This window comes from Rhinichthys klamathensis, unplaced genomic scaffold, assembly GCF_029890125.1.
Source record: "Rhinichthys klamathensis goyatoka isolate OS25496 unplaced genomic scaffold, OSU_Roscu_1.1 h1tg000111l_1, whole genome shotgun sequence".
In the NCBI taxonomy this organism is placed as follows: Eukaryota; Metazoa; Chordata; class Actinopteri; order Cypriniformes; family Leuciscidae; genus Rhinichthys; species Rhinichthys klamathensis.
Genome location: NW_026606649.1, coordinates 7,873,850 through 7,896,400, shown reverse-complemented (window position 1 = coordinate 7,896,400; position 22,551 = coordinate 7,873,850). Strand labels below are relative to the sequence as shown.

Here is a 22,551-nt window from a genome sequence, read left to right as displayed (position 1 = left end):
ACACTCACGAGTGCTCTTTCAGTCCCAGGTGCTTCCGTCCTGGTTTGGATTGGCTCAGCACTGCCATCATTAAGTCATGTGGTATTCATTTAAACAATTCAATCTGAGATACACTTGCATAAATGTATGATGTTTGTCATGCTTGCGATGTTTCTCATGTAGTGTAGTGTAGTGTGATTAAACAAAATCAATATGATTAATGCAATACTAAACAATATGGTATGTGAATTTATTATTGTTTTGTTGGTAAAAGAAAAAAAGAAATGAAGTGTAAGTCAGGAAATGTCCACTAGGGGGAAACCAAAGGCTGCAGGCGGTAGCGGACACAAAATATGTTTTGCGTCACAGCCAATACAGCTTGATGCACAGACAATCTAGGCTGCGTTCCAGTTTTAAACACGCACTTGCGAACTTCCCTAAGCACTTCCCCTCGGGGGAATCCCTGCCGCCATTTTGAAGTGCGTTCCACTTCGTGAAGTGGACAAGGGAAGTTTATATGGACAGACACTTGTTCCCTTGATTTTGTCCGAGGGAGCGAGTCTACTTTATGTACACTTCAGGCAGCTCCATATACCACAATGCAACATGATTGTGACGTCACCGCAGATCTCGTAATCACCACCACCACAAACAACTCTGATATATTAATTATATATATATATATATATATATATATATATATATATATATATATATATATATATATATATATATATATATATATATATATATATTTAATTTAAAACAACACAAACACACCTAGATTTGGATGCTGCATTAAAAAAATTCTTAAAGGAAAAAAAAAAATGTAAATAAATCAACTCCATGGCTGATTCCAAGTGATCAAGGGCTTAGGACGTTCCAATTCAGCCAATAAGCCTTTTTCACACTTCCGCAGTTTCCACCAGTAGTGGGCACTCGTGCAACGTAAGCAATGACGTACATCCGAGTGAACAAGACGGAGGGAAGTTAGCAAGTGAAGGGCATGACAATTTTGGACTGGAACGCAGCCATGTTATGTGAATTTATTATTGTTTTGTTGGTAAAAGAAATTAAGTGTAAGTCAGGAAATGTCCACTAGGGGGAAACCAAAGGCTGCAGGCAGTAGCGGACACAAAATATGTTTTGCGTCACAGCCAATACAGCTTGATGCACAGACTACAAGGAGTTCGTGTCGTCTCATTTATTTATGTCTATTTTCCCCTTTTCCAGGGGTGCAACATCTTTTCAAATAAAAGCGTCTGCTAAATGAATAAATGTAAATGTAAGTATTCCCATGTAAGACAGTTTCTACGCAACATTTTATAAATGAGGCCGGTATTTTAAAGCCTGCAAGGTCAAGTCTGTACATGTAGAAACACTGCATATGCAGGTTGTTGCAGCGTTTATGTTGTACAGTGCTTTTTTTTTCTAATCACAGATGAACGCAGGGTATATCATGAATGTTTAACGGAAGACAGTAAGGACATTTTAACGCAAATTAAATGAGAATTTAAGAACAATCTTACATTTGCAAAGTAAGAAATAATAAGAAAGACAAATAAACTGTGAGGGGAAACAGCTTCAAGCACTGTAATGTGGGGCCTCGTTTATAAAATGTGTGTATGCACAAATTTGAGCTTAGAGTGTGTGTAGCTAAAATCCACACCAATGTTCATATTTATAAAAACAGTGGAAAAGTAATTATCACCATGTCAGGGTCTAAGCAAACTTATGCACTTTTTCCCAGCTAACAATTTTATGTTCTGGGAACGTTAGTTTTTGGTTCCCAGAACGTTCTGGGAACGTTCCCAGAATGTTCCCTATTGGTTCTCCAGGAAAGTTTTCTTAACGTAAATAGAACGTCCCCTTAAGGTTAGGGGAACGTTCCGGGAACCTATTCGGAAAATGAAACCTAAAAAAACCCTACAGGGAACGTTCTGGGAACGTTCCCTTATAAAATAGAACCTAAAAAGAACCTACAGGGAACGTTCCTAGAACGTTCTCGTTTGGTTCCCAAAAAATAACCAAATGGGAACCATACGGGAACGTTAGGGGAACGTTCTGTGTTTGCTCGGATTACTGCAGGAATTTGGAAATCTAAGCAATTCTTACCACTCGCCATTATCAAGTAAATGATTTGAAAGTTGACCTGAATTCTTTATGTTAATTACATTAATTAGGCACCGTTTACAAGGCGGAGATCTGAAATCATTCAAATGCTTACAATTTCGAAATCATTTGCGATTTATAAATTTCACATTTGGAAGAGAGGTGTACGCAAGTTTTTTGACCACACATTTATTGAATCACATGTACGCACATTTGAGAAATGTAGGACGTAAAACTTCCTACATGTCTCACATTTGAGACATACGATGATTTCTGCCCAACATTTTATAAATGAGGCCGGTGATAAAATTGAATAGTAAAGGGCTAAGTACCAATAAAATACTGATTTGTCTTCTGAAGATAATTTGCTTTTGCCAAAATGAATTGTAAACCATAATTTGGATCAATACAAGAATACAGTAAAATTCGAGTTCAAAAATCAATGGTTTATTTTTTAATAAATTATTTATTTAAGAATAACATTTAATCTTTTTGATATATGTCTACAAATATATCAATACACACAGTCATATTTACCAATATAAAATGCCAAGCAAGGGCATTTGTGCACACTTACTGACAGTGATTTTAAATCAATTGGTCAAATGGACTGTACTGTAATATTTAATCAAAAGTAATAATTTACAGCCTTAAATTTAGAAAAGCAAATTTTAATACTTTTAAATGTGTTTTTAAGATGGTCACATTAAAATAATAAATGCAATAACAGAGAAAGAACATGCTACAGTGTTTATTTCTTCTTTTAGCTCAGATTTATTAGTTGCATGTCATACTCCAACGTGCATGAGTCATCATATGCTATTGAAATCTCAAGGGATCAATGAGAACAAGTCGTCTAATTTGATCAGCTAGACATTGACAAAAGATAGAGAAAAAAATGCACAAAGTATGCTTATTTCAAGTACTGTATGCTTCATTACAATGGAGGTACACAGTCTGTATCCACACACAGTGTGCTCACAATTGGCACTACAAGTCCTGCTTCAAATCTCATCCAATCAATCAAACAATCACCAACATAATGGCATTATTGAAACACCATACAAATATTCTCCATGGCAACGCATTTAAATGAATGCACACAAAAGTGCTTCCAATACACAGAAATGTACATGTACCAGGGTCAGAAATTAGGAGGCAAAAGTGCCCCATATAACACAGTGACTTTTTACCTGCCTTTAAACATTTAGTATATTTTGTGATATTCGGTTTTAGGCCTTTTTAATGATCTGTTTGAAAAGTAGAGAGCTGTATAATCTCAAACAGGTAACGGGAAATTATTTTAAATTACTTATGGTAGATGACAGGTTTTATTTTTGAATTCAACTGAAGAATTTGACAAATGGGAAATACTTTTATTTGTATTATATGTAATGTTTTATGTTTAAAAAAAACGAAAAACAAAAAAAACCTTCATAGCCTTTACTTTTATAGAGGTAAAAATGCCCATAAAAATCCATTTTACCAGAGGAAATATCGCTCTTTACCAAGAAAAAAAAAGTGTTAATTTTTAACACTGGTGCAGTAGTACGCACACTAACACATGCTCCAGACGCTCACACCCTGAGCCTTAGATCCTTCAGGTGTGAAATGACATGTAAAAGACCTTCATGGAGTGAAAAGTCCTAAAGAAGGAAAAGCTTTCCAGATTACCCCATCTTTATGGATGAAAGGACATGGCATATGCGGATGATGGCAAAAACCCTTTTCTTCTTACCGGAGGGGAAGGCTGAAAGAAGACATGCTTGAACTCTCTGAGATGTTGGACAGCGCTGAAGTGAGTGAACATGCTAACTCCAGCTCTGTGAGGGCGGACATTGGAAGAAGATGAAAGACGACTGCGGTCTCGCATCCCCTTTATTGGATTACGCCACATGGCTCAAACTCCAAAAATCTCTTTGGTATTTTAATAGACCTTTGCAAGGAGGAAAGGTAACGCTAGAAAACACGACTGGTCGAGCGGGATTGTTAAACCGTCACTTACAGTAAATTTAAACCATGACAGGAAAGTTGTGAGCTTGCATCGAATTTGAGATTTATACACAGAGACGCTCGAAACAGTACCAACTGCGTTTGAATTAGATGAAAAAAGAAAGAAAGAAAGAAAGAAAGAAAGAAAGAAAGAAAGAAAGAAAGAAAGAAAGAAAGAAAGAAAGAAAGAAAGAAAGAAAGAAAGAAAGAAAGAAAGAAAGAAAGAAAGAAAGAAAGAAAGAAAAATGACACCCTGTAATTGGTTGAAATGCAAAATGTCAATATGGCCTAATGGTTCAACAGAGGCTAATTGAGCAGCATAATCAAAATTTACCTATGTGTCATTCAAGTGGTCAAAGGAATAAGATTGGCTTAAAAAAACAAAAACAAAAAAACACGAAACAATCAGCATTCTGTTTTGTCCCTGAACTGAACAGCAAATACATGGCTGACAGAAATAATGGTAGAGATTAGTTTCTCCTGTTTTTGATTGCAGAAGATACACTGCAGCCTGATTCCAATTTTTATTTTTATTTTTTAAATTGACAGGATATGGTGGAATTTAAATCACTGCTGTGATTACTGTCCTTATGGGTAGGCTGGAAGACCGAAGAGTTCTGGTCTGAACTCTTCCATGCTTCTGAGCAGCAAGGTGGCCTCCTGGGTGAGGCTGTGGTCCAGGTTATCATCTGGGATCATCACCACCTGCATTCCAGCTGCCAGACCCGCCTTTACTCCATTTGGAGCGTCTTCAAAAACCAGACACTGTGAAGGCAGAACCAGAACAGACTAATCAATTAAAACACACAAATGTTCAGAGAGATTTGAACCCAGAATATTGAATAACTGTGTAGAGAGAAGATCTAAAAGCAGAAGATGGAAAAATAGAATACTAGAAATGCAATAGTACACTACGGTAGGTTAGGGTAAGATGCCCCTCGGGCCAATATTTCCCTTTATAATACACTGGCAAATGCATCATCATCCTAAACTTATTACACTTATATCTAAATATGTTACAATTTAAAAGTAAAGGAACATTGTTATGTTCCCTCATCTTCTCCTACTACTTAGTAGGATATTACGGAGCCATATTTTCACGAGTCTATCATCAGTTTAAAATGATTTTCTTATTCTTATACAGACAACTTTGTACAGGGCAAAGGAGGTATTAGGGTTAATGTTTGAATAAAAGCTTCAGTGATTTGTTAAAGAGTTTGACAACTGCTGTCAAGTGCATTTCAGAAGTTCTAAATGTCAGGCAATCTGTCTCTTGATCTAGATCTCTCCCTTTGGTCCTCTCAGTCATTCATTCATAGCATCCAAGTTCAACGAAACCACAACAAAATCAAGTTCAATGAACCACATCGTGGGCAGGAAGTAGCCAAATATCAGCCCACAATGTCACAAACCATCATCCTTCCACTCTGTCATAGGGACCATTTAACACTGACAATTTGTAAACACCACCATATGACACAGCTTAAAACAGTAATGTCTCACGTATACTTGAGCAGGAGTTTTCGTGTTGGTAGTGGATATTCTAATGATGCTGGAATTTGTTATAGTTTTGTTGAGCAGTCCTTATGGTTGTTATCAGTCATGGATCACGCAGACGGCTCTGTCAGATGGACACTACAATTCTCTATTGCTTTTGCTGGCTTGCTATCAGTTTTCATGAAATCATTAAACAGAATGCAGACAAGTGTGTTCTTGCTGCTGATATACAGCTGCAAAAAATGCAAAAATCTTGTTACAACTAGACCAACAGGTGACCTTTAAAATCTTGAGACCAATTAAACGATAAAGTAATCAAATTATACGTATAAAGGTCAGGCATCTCAGGCTTTACAGGCAATCTATATTTCAATATTTTCCTGGTTAACATGTGTGGTCGGTCAGCATTGGTTTGTCAAAGTCAGATGCTGATATCTACAAATCAAGGCGGCCAATGATCGATTTAATGCTGATAACGAATACAATTTAATGATAACAAATGAGATGTACACAAAATTACACAACCATTAAATGCACAATGTTTACTTACAGAAAAACACAAAATGTGTATTTTCCTTTGACATGGTCTCAGTAGATTTTGAAACAAGGGGGGATATGCGCTTCCATGCAATCAACCAGGTAAGCAAGTTATCTCACATGTTGGTCTATGTAGTAGGGATGCACCGAAATGAAAATTTTGGGCCGAAACCGAAAATACTGGATGAAACCAAAAATGCTTTTTAAAATTTTTTAATTATATTTTTTTATAACTGAATTGCTATTCGACTTTTTTTAAAAAGGAAATTAAATAATTGTAATGATACTGAATAAAAAATACAAGCCAATAAAATAAAAATCACACTTTTATTGAAAGTAACCCTTAAATTGGACATAAATTGGATCAGTGAACGAGAGGGAAGCATCATTACCAGTGTTGCCACAGCTATAACACCCCATGTTACAGCACAGTAGGGCTATTGCAAACAGAAACAAGTATACAAATATAAATTGTATGTCCGCGCGTTATTTGAGCAGACTTTTCCAATGAGCCGACGTTTGCATGGGCCGTGAGCAACTGAGCGTCACACCGTGCTGTGATGATGGCTAGAGAGAGAGTGAAACCTGAGCGCTGAACACTGAGGGGAGGGGCAGCATATATTTTCAGACGTTTTTCTTTTTCGACCCAAAAAACAAAAATGCCATTTTCGTCAGACGAAATTTCGGTGCATCCCTACTATCTAGAGTGTCAGGGTTCTGTCACTTCTGTCTAGTTTATATCTTGGTTTGGTGACAGAGCTCTGACACTCCCGGTTTGTCATGTGCTTGTGTTATAGTCCTGTTTGGTGTGAGCACATGGCTTGTCATGTGTTGCCTTGTGCCATGTGCTCTCCTGTCATTGTCTAGCCCTTCCAATCTTGTTATCTGATTATTGATTCATTTGCCCCACCTGCCTTCCCTATTTACCCCCTTTTGTTTGCTTCCCTATTTATTCTCCCTGTGTTTGCAGTCCTGTGCTGGTTTGTCATCTACTGTATCCTTGTGTTCCTGTGTCCTGCCATAGTTTCTGATGTATTGTGATGCCTGCGTTGTTTTTCCCCCACAGGGAGGTTTTGTTTGTATTTTGTTTCCTTTTTATTATTAATTAAAGATCCTTCCATTCTCGCTTCACCATTATTCCACCCGTGTGACATAGAGTCATAAAAGCCATCAGAGAGTCAGAATGTTTGCTTAAGAGCCACCCAGTACATATAATTAACTCTCAAGAACAGAGACTCCAATTTTTTGTCCACTCATCACATGGAGTGGACGAACAAATAACAAAAAAGGCACTAGAGATCCCATGAATGGCCCTAATTGACTGATGTCACTAAGCCAGTTGTATGATGAGTGAAAGTGCACACAAAGACCAGCGGAAGCACGGGGCTTACTTTGGAGAGTAAAGCTTAGCTAATTCCCTTGTACCGGGCACAATTACTTATAATTGAGCAAAGAGCCCAGCAAATGACCCATAATTACTAAGGCACGCATTTTTAGTGAACATAAAGGGGGAAAAACAAAACAAAACAAAACTGGAGGACAAAAGCTAAGCATAGCACAAATGCTGGATTTTTTTCGCTGTCAGCAATTTGAACTGAGCATCTTGTTGGATTAGAAATGGTCCAGGACATCTAACACAAGAGAGATTCAGTAATTAGTCATAGCTAGTATGAGAAGGCTTAAGATTCACACGTCACTTGAGCAGACAGCTGGGGATGAGAGGGTGAGACGACTGTCTCAAACACCTCTAATTAAGAGAGTGAATCAGCGTTTTACAGTCGGATTTGCTTCTCACCTCAGAGCATATGGAATGTTAGAACATAGATTTTTTGTTACCAATTTTATTTGAAATGTATTACAGTAACATCAGAAGAAGAAGAAGAAGAAGAAAAAAGTCTCAAATAAATAAATAAAATATAAGCCAAACTTAGACTTGGTGCAAATAAGCAATTGGATGAGAAAGAAAATGATTGAAAATAAAGATAGAACTGAAAGAGTGACACCATCCATGATATACCCTTTCCGTCATAAATCATACATCAGACACCTCCACAAATCTGTCAATTAGCATTTGCGGCAGAGCGATTCGGGAGCGGAGGTGCGCGGCAAAAACATAGCTATTTTTATTATGTAATAATTATGTATTAACTTTAACTAGTCAACAAAACATTATATTACACTGTTCTCAAAAATGTGCAGTCCAACTGCCAAATACATTGCTTGATTTGTGCTGTTCTTTTTAATGATTCAGTCAAACTGATTAGCGAAACAGACTTTACTGATCACTGATCTTGGCTGAATCGCTCAGTTGCGATACTTCCTTCCTGGTTTGGATAACTCGTGCTCAACCGCAAGTTATGTTATGTATGAGAACAGTTACTGTGTGTGTACATCTATATCCATAAGCAGTTCAATATCAAAATAAAAACTTCTAAAAACAAAAAAAACACACACGCACAAAAAACTATACAAATAATTTTACCTTTTATAATAAAGCTGTAGGTAAAAAGGTTTTTGCAGGTAAAAATATTATCAGTGCGACAAACTTACCGTTTTGAATAAAAAATACGCAAATATGTGATTTGTGCAGAACTAAGTTTTTTTTTGTGGGCAGGTGGCTGAGGGGCATCAGCCCTACATTTTTACAAAAAATTATGGTCAACACAAGACCTGGGGAGTTTTTTACATTTATGTAAAAATGGCTTTTGCTTTTTTGTGTTTTGTCTTTTTGATTGTGATATTGAGTACGGCAACATGAACGCAGAAGCACAAAACAGAAATCCGGGCTTCAACCCAGGTCCAATTACATACAAAAAAAAAAACATTTAGGATGCACTGATGTCTGCTGCTGTACAACAGGAAAAAAAAAATCACTAAAATGTCCAAGGCCATAAATGATAAAAACCTGTTGGACTATGGGCTTTTGGATCTCTCTCAGCAGATGCAAGCCAACTCACATCTCATTGTTTTTAATGTGAGTTGACGTTGTACTCACCACCACAAAGAGTTATAACAGTAATGGACATTGATGGGGAAGGACTGTGAGTGGTCCTTTCACAACAAAGCCATTGCTAATAATAGTTACCTCCCACAGATAACAAATAACAAAAAAATTAAATGATTTAGTAAACTGAGATATCCCAGCAGGTAGGCTAGATGTTTACTTGTTTAATTTCAAATAAAAAGCATGGTGGGTTATGAACAAGTGGCAAGGGTGACATAAGAGATGATATTTGGCCCTTCTACAGGATGGCAAAAATGTTATGCACGCATACGCAAACGTGCCACACTTAATGACGAGACATGAATTCTAGGATGATGCAAAGATGACCTGACACAGTGGAGTCCATCTACAGTCCAGCGCTCTGGGAAATGTCAGGGGCCAGATGACCATCTCAGCTAAGCAACATCACAGTGACTAACATCACGTGTTATAAAGGGAAGACACATAACTGATGTGTTTCTCAAGCTCACAAGCTACCACACACACACAGACTTAAATTAAACTGACAGACTATAACATGTCTTATTAAATTACCTATTATTGTGAGATCCCACAGAGGGAAGTATGTCTATGAAGCACAACACAGCTCATATGCGCATGGCATGATGTAACCATGAGGGAATACAGTCGTGGTCAGAATTATTGGCACCCTTGGTAAATATGAACAAGCTTGCAAAAAGACTGCATTGTTAATCGTTTTATCTTTTATAAAAAAAAAATATATATATTTTTAAAAGTCCCCCCGGACCCTCCCCAATACATTTTATTGCCAGCCTAAGGCACACCTGTGCAATAATCATTCTGTCTAATCAGCATCTTGATATGCCACACCTGTGAGGTGGATGGATTATCTCAGCAAAAGAGAAGTGCTCACTAACACAGATTTAGACAGATTTGTGAACAATATTTGAGAGAAATAGGCCTTTTGTGTACATAGAAAGTCTTAGATATTTGAGTTCAGCTCATGAAAAATGGGGGCAAAAACAAAAGGGTTGCGTTTATAATTTTGTTCAGTGTATTATTATTAGACTTTCTGACCTCAAGATTCCATTATTTTCTGCAGTTCTCCAGCTTTGATCCTTGGAGAGTCTTTGACCACTCAAACGATCCTCCTCGCCATGCATTAAGACAATATAGAAACACGTCATCTTCCAAGCAGATTTGTAACATTTCCTGTGGACTGGAACTTCTTAATTATTGCCCTGATAGTGTGAACGGTAGTGTTCCGTCATATTTATATTATTGTGAAACAGGAAGTCATGGCTGGATAATTTCATGTTCTTAGTCACCCTGGTGTGCTAAAAAATTGTAAATATGAAGGGGCCGGCAGGAAATGTAGGTAGGGGGAGTGAGTGTACAGAGCCGCAGCAAAAAAATGGCTGCCCCCCGCTCCGGGTGTGTGTTCATGGTGTGTCTATGTTCAATACTCACGGCTGTGTGTGTGCGCACTTGGATGGGTGAAATGCAGAGCACACATTCTGAGTATGGGACACCATAATTAGGCTAAATGTCTTGTCACTTAATATTCACTTATTGAATATACTTCAGAGATATTTTACTCATAATAATTTCTAGGGGTACCAATAATTGTGGCCAACGTGCATTAGAGAAAAACATTTATTTCATAATATGAATTGTTTAATGGGTGGACAGATGGATGGAATGTGGATGGAACAGTAGTGTACATGTACTGATGGAATTTTGTATGGATGGACAGATGGATGAAATATTTAAATGGATTGACGTATGGATGGAACATTTTAATGGATGCATGGAATATTTTAATGGACTGATGGGTGCAAAATTGTAATTAAATCAAGAGCATGTGAATCAATGCGTATCAATACCCTGCCCATGCGGGTGTAGCTTTTTCTTAGTGAAGAGGTTTTTCATGGTCAGTCGGTCCATCAAGGAAAATTTTACTACATTGGATTCTAGGAGGATGGGATGGGGTGGGGCAGTGTGTGTGTGGGGGAGGGGGGGTTGGGGGGGTTTGTCCCCCTCCCGACCGAGGGGCTATACTGTAGTATGCCCAAGTGTCATGCTAAACAACGCGCATGACAAGTAAACACCATTTAATGGCTCGGCGCAAGTTTCATAAGGCTGTGATCATTAGTCCAAGTCCATCTGCTCTGATATAGAACCAAACCTCAGACATGACAAGGCAGAGATGACAACAGGAGAGAGAAGCGTGTTCTCATCAAGTGGCTGAGCATGTGAGCCTGATGACTGTACAAATGCCACGCGACTATAGGTACTTGTGAACGTACCAGTAAATAAGGGTGTTAAAGTTCTGATGAGACTTTGACAGATTGCTGACAGCATCTTCTAAATGATCAGAGGGCCTGTGGCTGGCCCGAACAAGAGATGACGTGTAATTGACTGATAACAATACACCCCCGCTTACGGGATAACACCCACGCTTGACACAGAGCACTTTATTTGGTCCAAGATGACCAAAACACCATGGCTACCTTTTCACTGTAAAACTCAAACATCATTGGATAAATGCAATCTTCACCCATCACTGCCTTGGACTCAAATGGCCTGTTCTACCAAATATGAAAAAAACATTTTTAATAGAACCCTCAGAGGTCAGAAAGGCATCTTGGTCAGCATTTTTGTTTTTATAGACTACAGTTTAAATAGGCTTTCACAAGTTCTGTGCTTGATGACAACGTCTATTCAAAAAACACTAACTTAATTTCTCCATAGACATATCTCTACATATTTCAAGAGATTCAGCAAACGACTGGGGCCCGTCGTCGGATGATATATTTGGCTTAATCTTAAACTGCATTTCTCAACACCCAGTTGGCATGTTCTTCAGAGGGACTTGGGTGGATGATCGATACAGCAAAGCACCTCAATAAACTCACACACACCACTTCTTCAGCCCACTCACACTTTTCATGAGGTCTTGAACTCAGCACTGTCTACTCTCAGCACAAAGCTGTGGTTTGATAAAGTGCTAAGAGGGATTGTGAAGCACTGCTTGGTTAAGGAAGATCCCAGTATCTGTCTGACACACAGACATAAGCAAATAAACACACACACACACACACACACACTAAAATGCAATATTACTGACTTCAGCAAGTCTTAAGACTTAAGATTTATCTGTAAACAATACAATTTGCAAAGTGTACAATACAATACACATTTGTTTTCATTCTTAGCTCAATAATTTAAAAATTTTACTTACCAAAATTGAAAAGACAGATACACTTTTCATGCAAATTTGTTCTAATTAGAGATGGATCACGATGGCCGACTAGTAATCCTACAACTGATTAGTCAATTAGCGAGACTGATCAAATCAAAATGTTAATCTTAATTTACCTTAAACTCACACTGTACGATTTTGGCCATGATTTTACCACTGAGACAAATTTGTGTGATTGTAAAGGATTTCTCGTCGAAGGGCAAAATTGTCTTTGAGTGCCTTCTGTGACATGTTTGTACGCCAATGGCGAATTAATGGTCTTGGCAATGACTCTTAGGCCCTGTCCCAATACCTCCCCTTACCCTAGATTTCTGCCCTAACCCTTGTTTTTGCGCGTTCTCGTGTAGGGGTAGGGTGTCCCAATACTCTAAAGAGCAAGGGGGAGTGCTATTCTCCCCTTAAAATCAACCCTCAAAAAATAGTGCGGTCCGATGCAGGCTTAAAACAAAGTGGAAGATGAAATTACCCAGGATACCTTGCGAACTCAGCGAGCCGGCCAAATTTTTCAAATAAGATGGCGGACACCGCTGGAAAGGAGCAACTGAATTGTAAGTATATTTTCGCAAATAAGCATGTTAAAATTTCGAAAAATGTTGGAATATGTTAGTTTGATGCACATCCAATGGACTGTTGAGTTTTGAACACTAATGTTAGAAAATATTTCACGAAGCTATCTGACGATGTTCATATGATATCTGTCGAGTGCTTCAAAAGAGTCTGCCAATCAAATATACATCTGATCTGGGTGGTTAATCAAATTTTATTTTCGATTTTGGCTTCTAAGGATTATAAAAAGATATGTGAGGCAAAATTATTAAAAACTAACGTTAGCCGCGCTCTTCTAGCGCATCATCTTTCCCTTCACAGCGCGCTGTCATTTCTCTCTAAACCCAAACTTAACGTCAGGATCAGCACTGAGCACAATCGGTGATTGTTGTAAAGTGCAGCGTCTGCTGTTTTCCTAAATTGCGGGACGTTGTTGGTGGTAAAAACAGCTACTAACAGCACAATGATCCGCGCAAGAGACGTTGCTCCGGTTCCCATGGAGGCGCGCGCGCGCTCGGAAACGGATTGCAACTAGACAAACAAACTATACTTTGGGTTTTGTGTGCGCTTCTAAACGATCAAATACACACAAATATATGGCAAAATAACCGGTTTAGAGATTCACTTAAACACAGTTGATGTCTTAAATGGGAGAAAATGTGTATTATTAGATCTGCATTCGGTCTTAAAGTGGCAGCATCTAATAAACCTGCTAATGATTACACCTTTAAAGTGAATAAAACAACTAAAGGCAAAGAGAAAATAAGATGTTTAAGAATGAATAACTTTAGCTTTAATAAGCATTAATCTATCTATAATAAACTATGCTGTGTTATTTTACATTTGATTAGATTTCTAGCATATTATTATGGATACTTATATCCTGATCATAACTGGGATAGTTATGTGCATGTATTCACACTCCTCAGATTGTATTGACCAAAAATCTGTTTAGTTATCTCCTGTTAATTAGCAATTTACTAAGCGGCAACTGGTCTCTTATTTCAGGGACTGTCGAGCAGACCTTTGGCCTCATCAGGTTCTGGACTGAGAATGAGGAGAAGTTTACAAAAAAAAAATTTGCCTCTAAACTGTTATGGGAGTAAGTGACCAGATTGTACAATTCAATAACTGATAATAATATCAATGTCTGATAATGTTCTAGCCCCCAGGCAGCTACAATGCATTTTGACAACTATTCTCATATTTGTATGTTTATAGGAAAGCAGTGAAAGACCTGGGCCTGGAAGGAAGGATTACAGGAGAGAAGGCAGGCAAGAAGTGGGAGAATCTAAAGAAACGTTACAAGGTAATTCTTTGGATAGAGATCTGATTCATGTCTTCATCACCTACATCTTACATCCTTTACACTAGGGCGGAACGATTTTGGATTTTTTTTTTAATCGTTTTTTTTTATTGTAGGACCTGAAAACACCAAAGACAGGCTCAGGTACAGAAAGCGGCGAAAAAACGGTCTCCAACTGGCGATACTTCGAGGCGATGCATGCCGCTTTGGGGGGAAGGCCAGCGATAGATCCTCCTGTGATTGTGGCCTCTTTCAAGCCGGTAGAGGACCCCACTTTATTGCTAATGGTAAGTTGATAGAAGTAGGAACTGTCACATTTTCAAAAATAGCCTGTAATTGGTGCAATACTTGTACCTCCCCCCCCCCCCAGGCCATTGTCGCACCTGATCACGAACCCATCGAGGAAGACATCTCTGAGCCTGGATCTACTCTTCATCCCACCACCCCAGTTCGTCCCACTACACCAACCACCACTTGTCCCACCACTCCAGTTACTACTCGTCCACCCACCACTCCCGCTACTCCGAGCTCCTCTAAGAGGAAGAGAGGAAATAATCTCATTCTGGATTTTCTTCAGAGTGAATCTGTTAAGGAGCAGGAAAGGCACAAAGAAACAGAGGCCCAAACTGAGAGGTTTTTAACCCTCTTTGAAAAACTTGTGGACAAAATGCCCCAACAATAGTTATGTTGTGTTGTGTTAAGATGTCATTAAAATGTTCAATATTTTTTGGGCGTTGTCTAGATCATTACAAAAGAAACCATCACCAACATGTTTTCAAAATATAATTAAGTTTAATAGAACTAAAGTTAAAATGAACCATATGTCCACACAATAACTGCCCAAAAGAACATGTGCATTTAAAATAACACACTCAGAGAGTTGAACTATTTACAATTTTTATCAGAATTTTCTAATGAGGGTCTTGTGCGCTGATCAAGGCCGCAAGTCTGTCCCTTGTGGCATTTCCTGGTGTTTCATGTGCCTCAGGAGCTTCTTGTAGGTGAGGTTCTGGGTCCAGGATGTCCACTGTCACATCATTGTCTGGTTCCAGGACATCTCCATTGTCAATGCAAACATTGTGCAGGAAAGCACAGGATGCTATGACCTGGGGTGCAAATGTAGGACTGACCTCCAGGGCCCTGAAAAGTGTGGACCTCCAACGAGTCTTCATAACGCCAAAGGCCCTCTCTACAATGGAACGTGCCCTTGATTGGTGGTAATTAAATTTCCTTTGCACTGGGCCATTCACAGGTTCCCTATATGGAGTGATGAGGCAGATTGGTGTCTCCAAACAAGGATATCCGCCATCTCCCAGGATAAAGTATCCATTGGGTGGATAATTTCTGGCCAGATAAAAGTAACTGTTTTTCAAAATGCGTGTGTCGTGTACAGAACCTGGATAGCCTACAAAAATATCCAGGAACTTTCCAGCAGAGTCGCAGATGGCTTGCATGTTTATGGAGTAAAACCCTTTGTAATTTAAATAGTCCAGGCGATGAACTGATGGGGGCTTGATTCTTATGTGACAGCCATCAATAGCACCTACAGCTTTGTTGAGGACGGGCGTTCCAGAACACTGGGCAAATCCATCACCCACAGTGTCCAGGTATGCAGGCTTCGGAAAGATGATGGCTCTATGTAGATTGTCCCAAATGAACTGTGCCACCTTGTGAATAATTCTGTGAACAGTGGATTTGGGCACACTGAAAACTCGTGACACCACACGGTAGGAAAGTCCATGGGCAAGCCAATAGACATATATCAGGACTTCAAATTCAGTGCCCCATCCATGGTCCTGCTCTCTCTGCATCAGGTGCTGCAGGGCATGCATGGCCTGCCTATTTAACCTGAAATCCTGTTTGATCTCTAACTCCACATTAAACCACAGGCGTAGGATGGGCACAACGGTATTCAAACTGCAGTATGTCACTGGACGGTCACTCTGGAAAACAATGAACAACAAGTAGCCTAATAAAAAACATGTTTTGCATTACACATTCCACAGTCAGTGTAGATTGGTGACATTTACAACAATAACATTTTTAGCATTTTTTTTTTATTTGTAATAAACACTTTGTGGGCTATATAAAAAGTGTTTATGTTAAATTACGTTTTTTTTAACATAAGCGCAGTGTTACGTAATATTGTGTTCATAGAAAAAGATCGTCGGCAGCCACTCAAAAGTGTATGAATCTATGATACTTTTTATTGTATCAGCATTCCCAACCTAAAACCACTTCCCGCACCCCTATATTTAACTATACGACCTGAATGTGTAGGTCGTGTTATTATCGACACAAACAACAGGTAAGTTAATTCTATTTGGTCTAGCGTTAAATCATCAACAGCTGAGGTAACGTAAACATATAACGTCAAAATATTTAAACAAATCGGACATACCTGAAATAAATCCTCAAGGCAAAGAAGACGGCGAATGCGTCTTCTATATTCCACATGTCTTCTCTGTTGATTCATCAGACGTAGATAAACGAACACAGCCCACACAACAGGCAACACAACAGCTGGAACCGGCATTTTCTGAATGAAAATAGTAGTAGTAGTAGACACGTCGACGCTGCGCGTGACGTAGTGAGGTTTGCTGCGCGTGACGTAGTGAGGATTGCCGCGCTAATTTGCATATAGTGGTGTCCCATTTCATAGGGAAAGATCTTCAACTCCACTTCCCTCGTTGAGGGGACTTTACTTTCGAGGGCACTCAAAACCAAGTGGAAGTTTTAAGGGGGGAGAAATGGGACAGGGCCTTAGTCGCCGACAATGTTCAGGTAGTGTGAAAAAAATAAAGGTCACACTCTGACAGCTCTAACTGCTCACATTTAAAACAAATAGGACTAGGGCTGTGTGATTAATCGAAATATTAATAAAATTGCGATGTGATCATACACAATTTCTAAATTGCAGAAAGCATGATTTTCTGCCACACTGTAAAAAAAAAAAATAATAATATTGGTCAAATGACTGGCAGCAATGGCTGCCAAACAAAACCATAAAATTAAAGTAAAATATCCTAATTTAAATGAAGTGCAAAAACTTTTACATAAATTTACATTTTACGTTTTACAGAAAAACAATGTTATTTTAGAGGTATTTCCTGAATTATTATTAAAAATAAATATTAAAAAATGACTGATAGCAACGACTGACAAACAAAAAACATAAAATTAAAGTAAAATATCCTAATTTGATGGCTGATTCCACCTACAGGCCACAGAGGTACCATGCTTTGTCTGCTCGTCGCATAAGGCATCCGCCTGGGGCAGCCACATCAACTCTGCAGTAGTCTGAGTCCATAGCGAGGCTGCAGAGTCGAGCTTCCCACAGAAGAGTGATGCTGCCCCTTCATCAGGTCGAGAGCCGAGAAATTTTGAGCCGGCTTTTGAAGCAAAACAGGGATAGCGGGAGCTGTGCTTTTCCAGGAGAAGGTGTCTAGTCCGCTCCTTCCCCCGGTGGAGGGCTGGGAGGAGAATACTTTGTTTCTTTTGATTTTGACGTCTGCCCGAGACACGACAGTCCCAAAAAGGTGAAAGGAACAGATCCGCTCTTCTCTAGTAGGTCTCTATAGGTCACACAGTTCACAGTCTGAACATGTTGGTGGGGAGTGTGCCAACTCCTCAAGTTCAGCCGCGATACACAAATCCCCACTCGAGTCAGTTGAAGCGTCATGAGGAAGCGAAGCTTTCTCACCTGTCACAGACCGCTTCCAATCTGGGTACACAGAGAAAGGTGCACCCACAGGCTCGACCACAGGGTGGAGACGTGATACTTCCCAAAGTGCCGTCCAACGCTCCTCGTCGCCGCTCAGCCGCAGGTATGTCAACAGCGATTGTCCCGCTGGTGCCACTTGCACAGGGCTTGGAAGCATAGTTAATGCTCCTTACACCGTTGCACTGGCTCTTCAGAACAGTCTGACTCGACTATGCGATTCAGTTCACCAGGCACCCGCCCAAGTTCAGTGGCATCCTTTTTGCCTCAGTGGCAGGCAAAGACGCCCCTGTCCAGTGTGCAGAGATTCTTGGCGAAGGACACAATAGAGCCTGTCCCTCCAGCCAGAGCGCTAGAGAAAATAATGTAATTAAATAAGGAGCCATTGGCTCCTTCAAGGGAAAAAAAGGCACAATTTTATTTTATTTTCCTTGAGTAACAACGTTTTAGTAAAGCCTGATTTGTACTGACCCTCATTCACAAAGCAGTCTGATGTAAAATGATTTGCGCAAACAAACGCATTTAGGTAGATTTGGGGGGCGCATTCCCTTCAAAAACAAAAGTAATCCACTGCGTCTTCAGTGGCTCAGGAGTAAATGACGACTGCTATGTTCATTCTTACATCCAACAACAAAACACCTCAATCACTTAGGAGACCTTCTTGTCTACACCTGCTCCAGCGTCGAAACAATGGCGGACTGTGTACAGCTCACTCAGGGCGGGTCTATGCTGAAATTGCAGTGTCCGTCAACAGTCGTGGGAGGGGCCTGTGCAAAGTGACGTCACTTTGTCACGTGCAGAACTCAGAATACACTCACCCCTCAAAACAGTTCTAACTTTAACATCTTAGCCATTGCGTTCAATTTAACAGATATGGTTGACTGGCTACATTGCTCAATGCTGCAAAACCTGAGAAATAGAAACCTGATGTTATTCAGAGCACAAACAAAGATAAACAATGGATTGTTTTCAAATCTGTTTCGCCAATATGCTACTGTTATGGAGAAAGTATTTTCCTCTAAAAGCAATCAGAAGCAACAGCAGTCAGTGGTTAGGGTGAAAGAAATTCCATGCTAGTCTAAAGTCCGTGGCCAGTGGAAGGCTAAGCCTTATGGTGTGTTCACACCGAACGCGAATAGAGAGTCAAATACGCGTCTATCGCGTCTAGTTAGACGCTTGAACATTTTGAACCCATTCGCGCGTCCGTGTCACTCGCGAATAAAAAACCAACACCACAATTTCTTTCTGGCATACGTTTCCGTCATGTCTGAAATAAAAGATATTGCTGCCCTGTACTTGTTGTGGAAGTCCCAAATACGGAGGAAAGCCAAACGTGTCTGGGTTCACAGCACTATCCAGAGGCGGACTCAACTCGGTGAATTTCACCGTCTTCTCCTTTCCTTTTTTGCCCGGTCTCTGTAAGCATACGACGTAGTATCGTATATTTCAGGGTACCCACAGACGGCAACAATTATCATCTCCTCCATTTTCGACAACAGATAGACCGGACGTTTCAATTAGCTCTTCGTTGATTGGCTTGCGCAACAAAGCGTCATGCGAATCTTCCGCTCGAGTTAAAATTTTTCAACTTGCGTGGAAGACGTTCGCGGCAAACGCGTCGCCCAATTCACGTCATTCGCGACGCCCGGCGCGAATGATGTGTCTATTCGCGTCTTTGCATTGACTTTGTATGTAATCTACTCGCGCAAATAATTAAATTCCCGTTCGGTGTGAGCACACCATTATGCAGCCTTACACACACTCTGCCTATGTTGGTAATTTATTTGCAGTCTGTTTTTTTTTCTCTTCACGAGACACAAATAACTTTTTTGGTAATGAATTCATCAAGGGCACCATCGCACAGAGTGAAAAACAGTACTCTAAAAAACTGCCACCAAGTATGATTAAATATATTGAGTAATGAGCATGTTAAAATGTATTAAGGGGCATTTGTTGCATATGTGTGTTTCTTTGCTTAGCCCAGTTATCAAATGATCATGGAAACAGGTGAATAAAGATGTATTTGGTTGGTTATATACAGTATTTGTACTGGCAAGTTTCCAATAAACAAAAATAAAATACGTAGGTGTGTTTGTCATCGAGGGTGGGGGGTGGAGTGTGGGAGCATTATATTATTTTACTTAGTATTATAAAGTATTAAAGTGTTTGCATTTCTATTACTAATAATATAAAAGCAAATGCTTTAATACTTTTTCATACCATTCACTTTCTTTGTTTAACAGTTAAATCTAATAATGTATTAGACAGTTAAAAAGAGAAGGTAAATTAATAAGAATGATGGAGAATGGGAGAGCTGTGTGGTCAGATGCTGGGGTTCTGAGCGATGTCAAAATAAAAGTCCTGCTTCTGACACATTGACCAAACAGAAAAGCCTATCGCCAATACCAATAATTTGTGACCCGTGCTGGCAAAATGACAATGAAAACAATTCAAACAAGCTCATTGTGACTCAAGTGTGCGACCATCTTGGCTACAAATTATCATACAGTCTGACATGAAACATTTTAAACTGCCTTGTCTTTGAGACAATATCATACAATCATTGCATTACCTTAAAGGTTTCAAAATGTCATACGGTATATAATGGGTTTTACAACTCTCAATTTTCTCTCTCTTTTTTTTATTCGAACGTGTGTAATACTTTACCGCACTAGTGTGAATTTTTCTGTCTCGGTACCTACTGTACAGTACCTCTTAGACAGTTTCCTCTTGGAAATTTTGTGCCTTGTAATTATACCCCTTTTGAGTGGTCTACTGAACCTGTTTAACCGTTTTGTGCAAGAGTGCAACTTTTGGCAACTGTAAATGTTGCCAAAGAAAATAGGGCCAATTATACAGGGCTTTATTAAGACTAATCGACTAGTCATTGAGACAACCCGGCCAACTATAGTCAGTTTTAAAACTATGCAGATCCCTAATTCTCTAGTCTTACAAACGTACAAATTCACAATGTTTCAATACAATACAAAAATAATCTGTATATCTTTTGTCCTGCTCCAACTCAAATATGCCGGATCACTTCACTCTTTTTCTGTCATTATGATAGACGATGGTAGAATGTGACTTCCCTCATATTCACACAAGAACATGAAGTTCAGTTCCTCTATCTTTTATTAGTCTAAGCCATGGGACTGAACCCACCTTTTATAAAGCTCCACTCCCTTAAGTGCACTGCTCAGCACTGAGGGATGCAAAATGCCTGACCCTTCTAGAAAGAGGTGGTCCACTTCCTTGCCTTTGGTCACAATTGAGACAGATGACTGGGCATACATACATTAGTCACATGGATGAGAGGGCTTCCATGCCTCTGGAAAGACTACTCAGTATTCATGTCATGCTGGCCTTCCTCACATCATCACGTGCATGCAATGGATGGAGATCCGAAAGACGCCTTTAAAGTCGCCCTCTAATGCTAATCTGCTCTTAGCTAGCATGAACTTAAAAAGGTTCAGCTGATTAATGGCCCTTATCATGTAGTAACCTTTAGGCCTGATCTTCTTGCTACGGGAAATACATGTGTTTCCATGTGCTCGAGACTTACTGAGTTCGATACTGAGAAGAAGAAAAAAAAAATCTAAACACCAAAGCAAAACGCACATTTTTTTTTTTTCAAAGGGAAACTATATATTGACCATGTCCAAGGCCAATACATGCACAATGGAGAGGGATTAATTTTTGATCTGAGGTTCCCTTTGAAGAGCAGGAACCCACATATATTATTGAAAGTATTCTGGTGCAGGCTGATGAACAGTCTGCAATCACAGACAGACATCCCTGCTTGGAATATTTTTCTCATTGATACACAGACCTTTTCTCAGATGTCAGTGTTCTGAAATAACATGAATCATGTTGGTTTGGTTCTGGTAACTTTTGTTACCTACTACGCCCTCGAGCTTTGGTCACAGATATAATGTTTTAAATCAGCAGCATCTTTCAGAGGGTATTCACCTTTGCAAGCGTCCACGTGAGATGATAGCACAAAGTAATGATGCTAGTTCTTTGAATTTCAATGTCTTTTCAGAGGTTTTAAAGGTTGAAAGATAATTCAAGAGCAACTCCTGAACCGCTGACCTCCTAAAACGACAGCTACATTATCACTAGCAACTGCCTTAACAAAGAGGTGCCACTCTGGCATTTCTTATAGAGCTTTTTCACTTTGCCCCAAGGACATTTCATTTAGTGTGAAAATACATGGCACATAATTAATCAGTTGTCTTTTAAATGCATAATAAAAAAGTTAAATGGGTAGTTCATTCAAAAAATAAAATCCTGTCATGATTTATTCAGCTTAATTTCGCTCAAAACCTATGTGAGCTTGGCAGAATGTTCATGCTGCTCTTTCTATTAGGGGTGGGGGAAAAAATCGATTCTTAGATGCATCGCGATGCGGACGTGGACGATTCTGAATCGATTCACAATTGTCAAAAATCGATTTAAAAAAAAAAAACAATTTTTTTTATATATATATTTATAATAACGTAAAATTGACGGAACGCGAAAGACGGAACTCTGAAGCGCGGAAGTGCAGTGGCCGGACCGTCTGTGGCGTGCACATCACAGAGACGCGGACGCGATGGCTGAGCGCCAAATCCAAACACCCTCCTCGTTAA

The 22,551-nt window shown here is 39.4% G+C and overlaps 1 protein-coding gene across 1 annotated transcript in view; it reads right to left on the bottom strand.

Annotated features, from left to right (window-relative positions):
* Positions 1-4,598: 4,598 nt before the first annotated feature.
* Positions 4,599-22,551, bottom strand: part of pudp (pseudouridine 5'-phosphatase) — a 40,742-nt gene continuing 22,789 nt past the window's right edge. Inside the window, exon 4 of the mRNA XM_056254403.1 lies at positions 4,599-4,848. Within this exon, the coding sequence (XP_056110378.1) occupies positions 4,672-4,848 (177 nt within the window). The 3' untranslated portion in view covers positions 4,599-4,671. The remainder of the gene's footprint in view (positions 4,849-22,551) is intronic.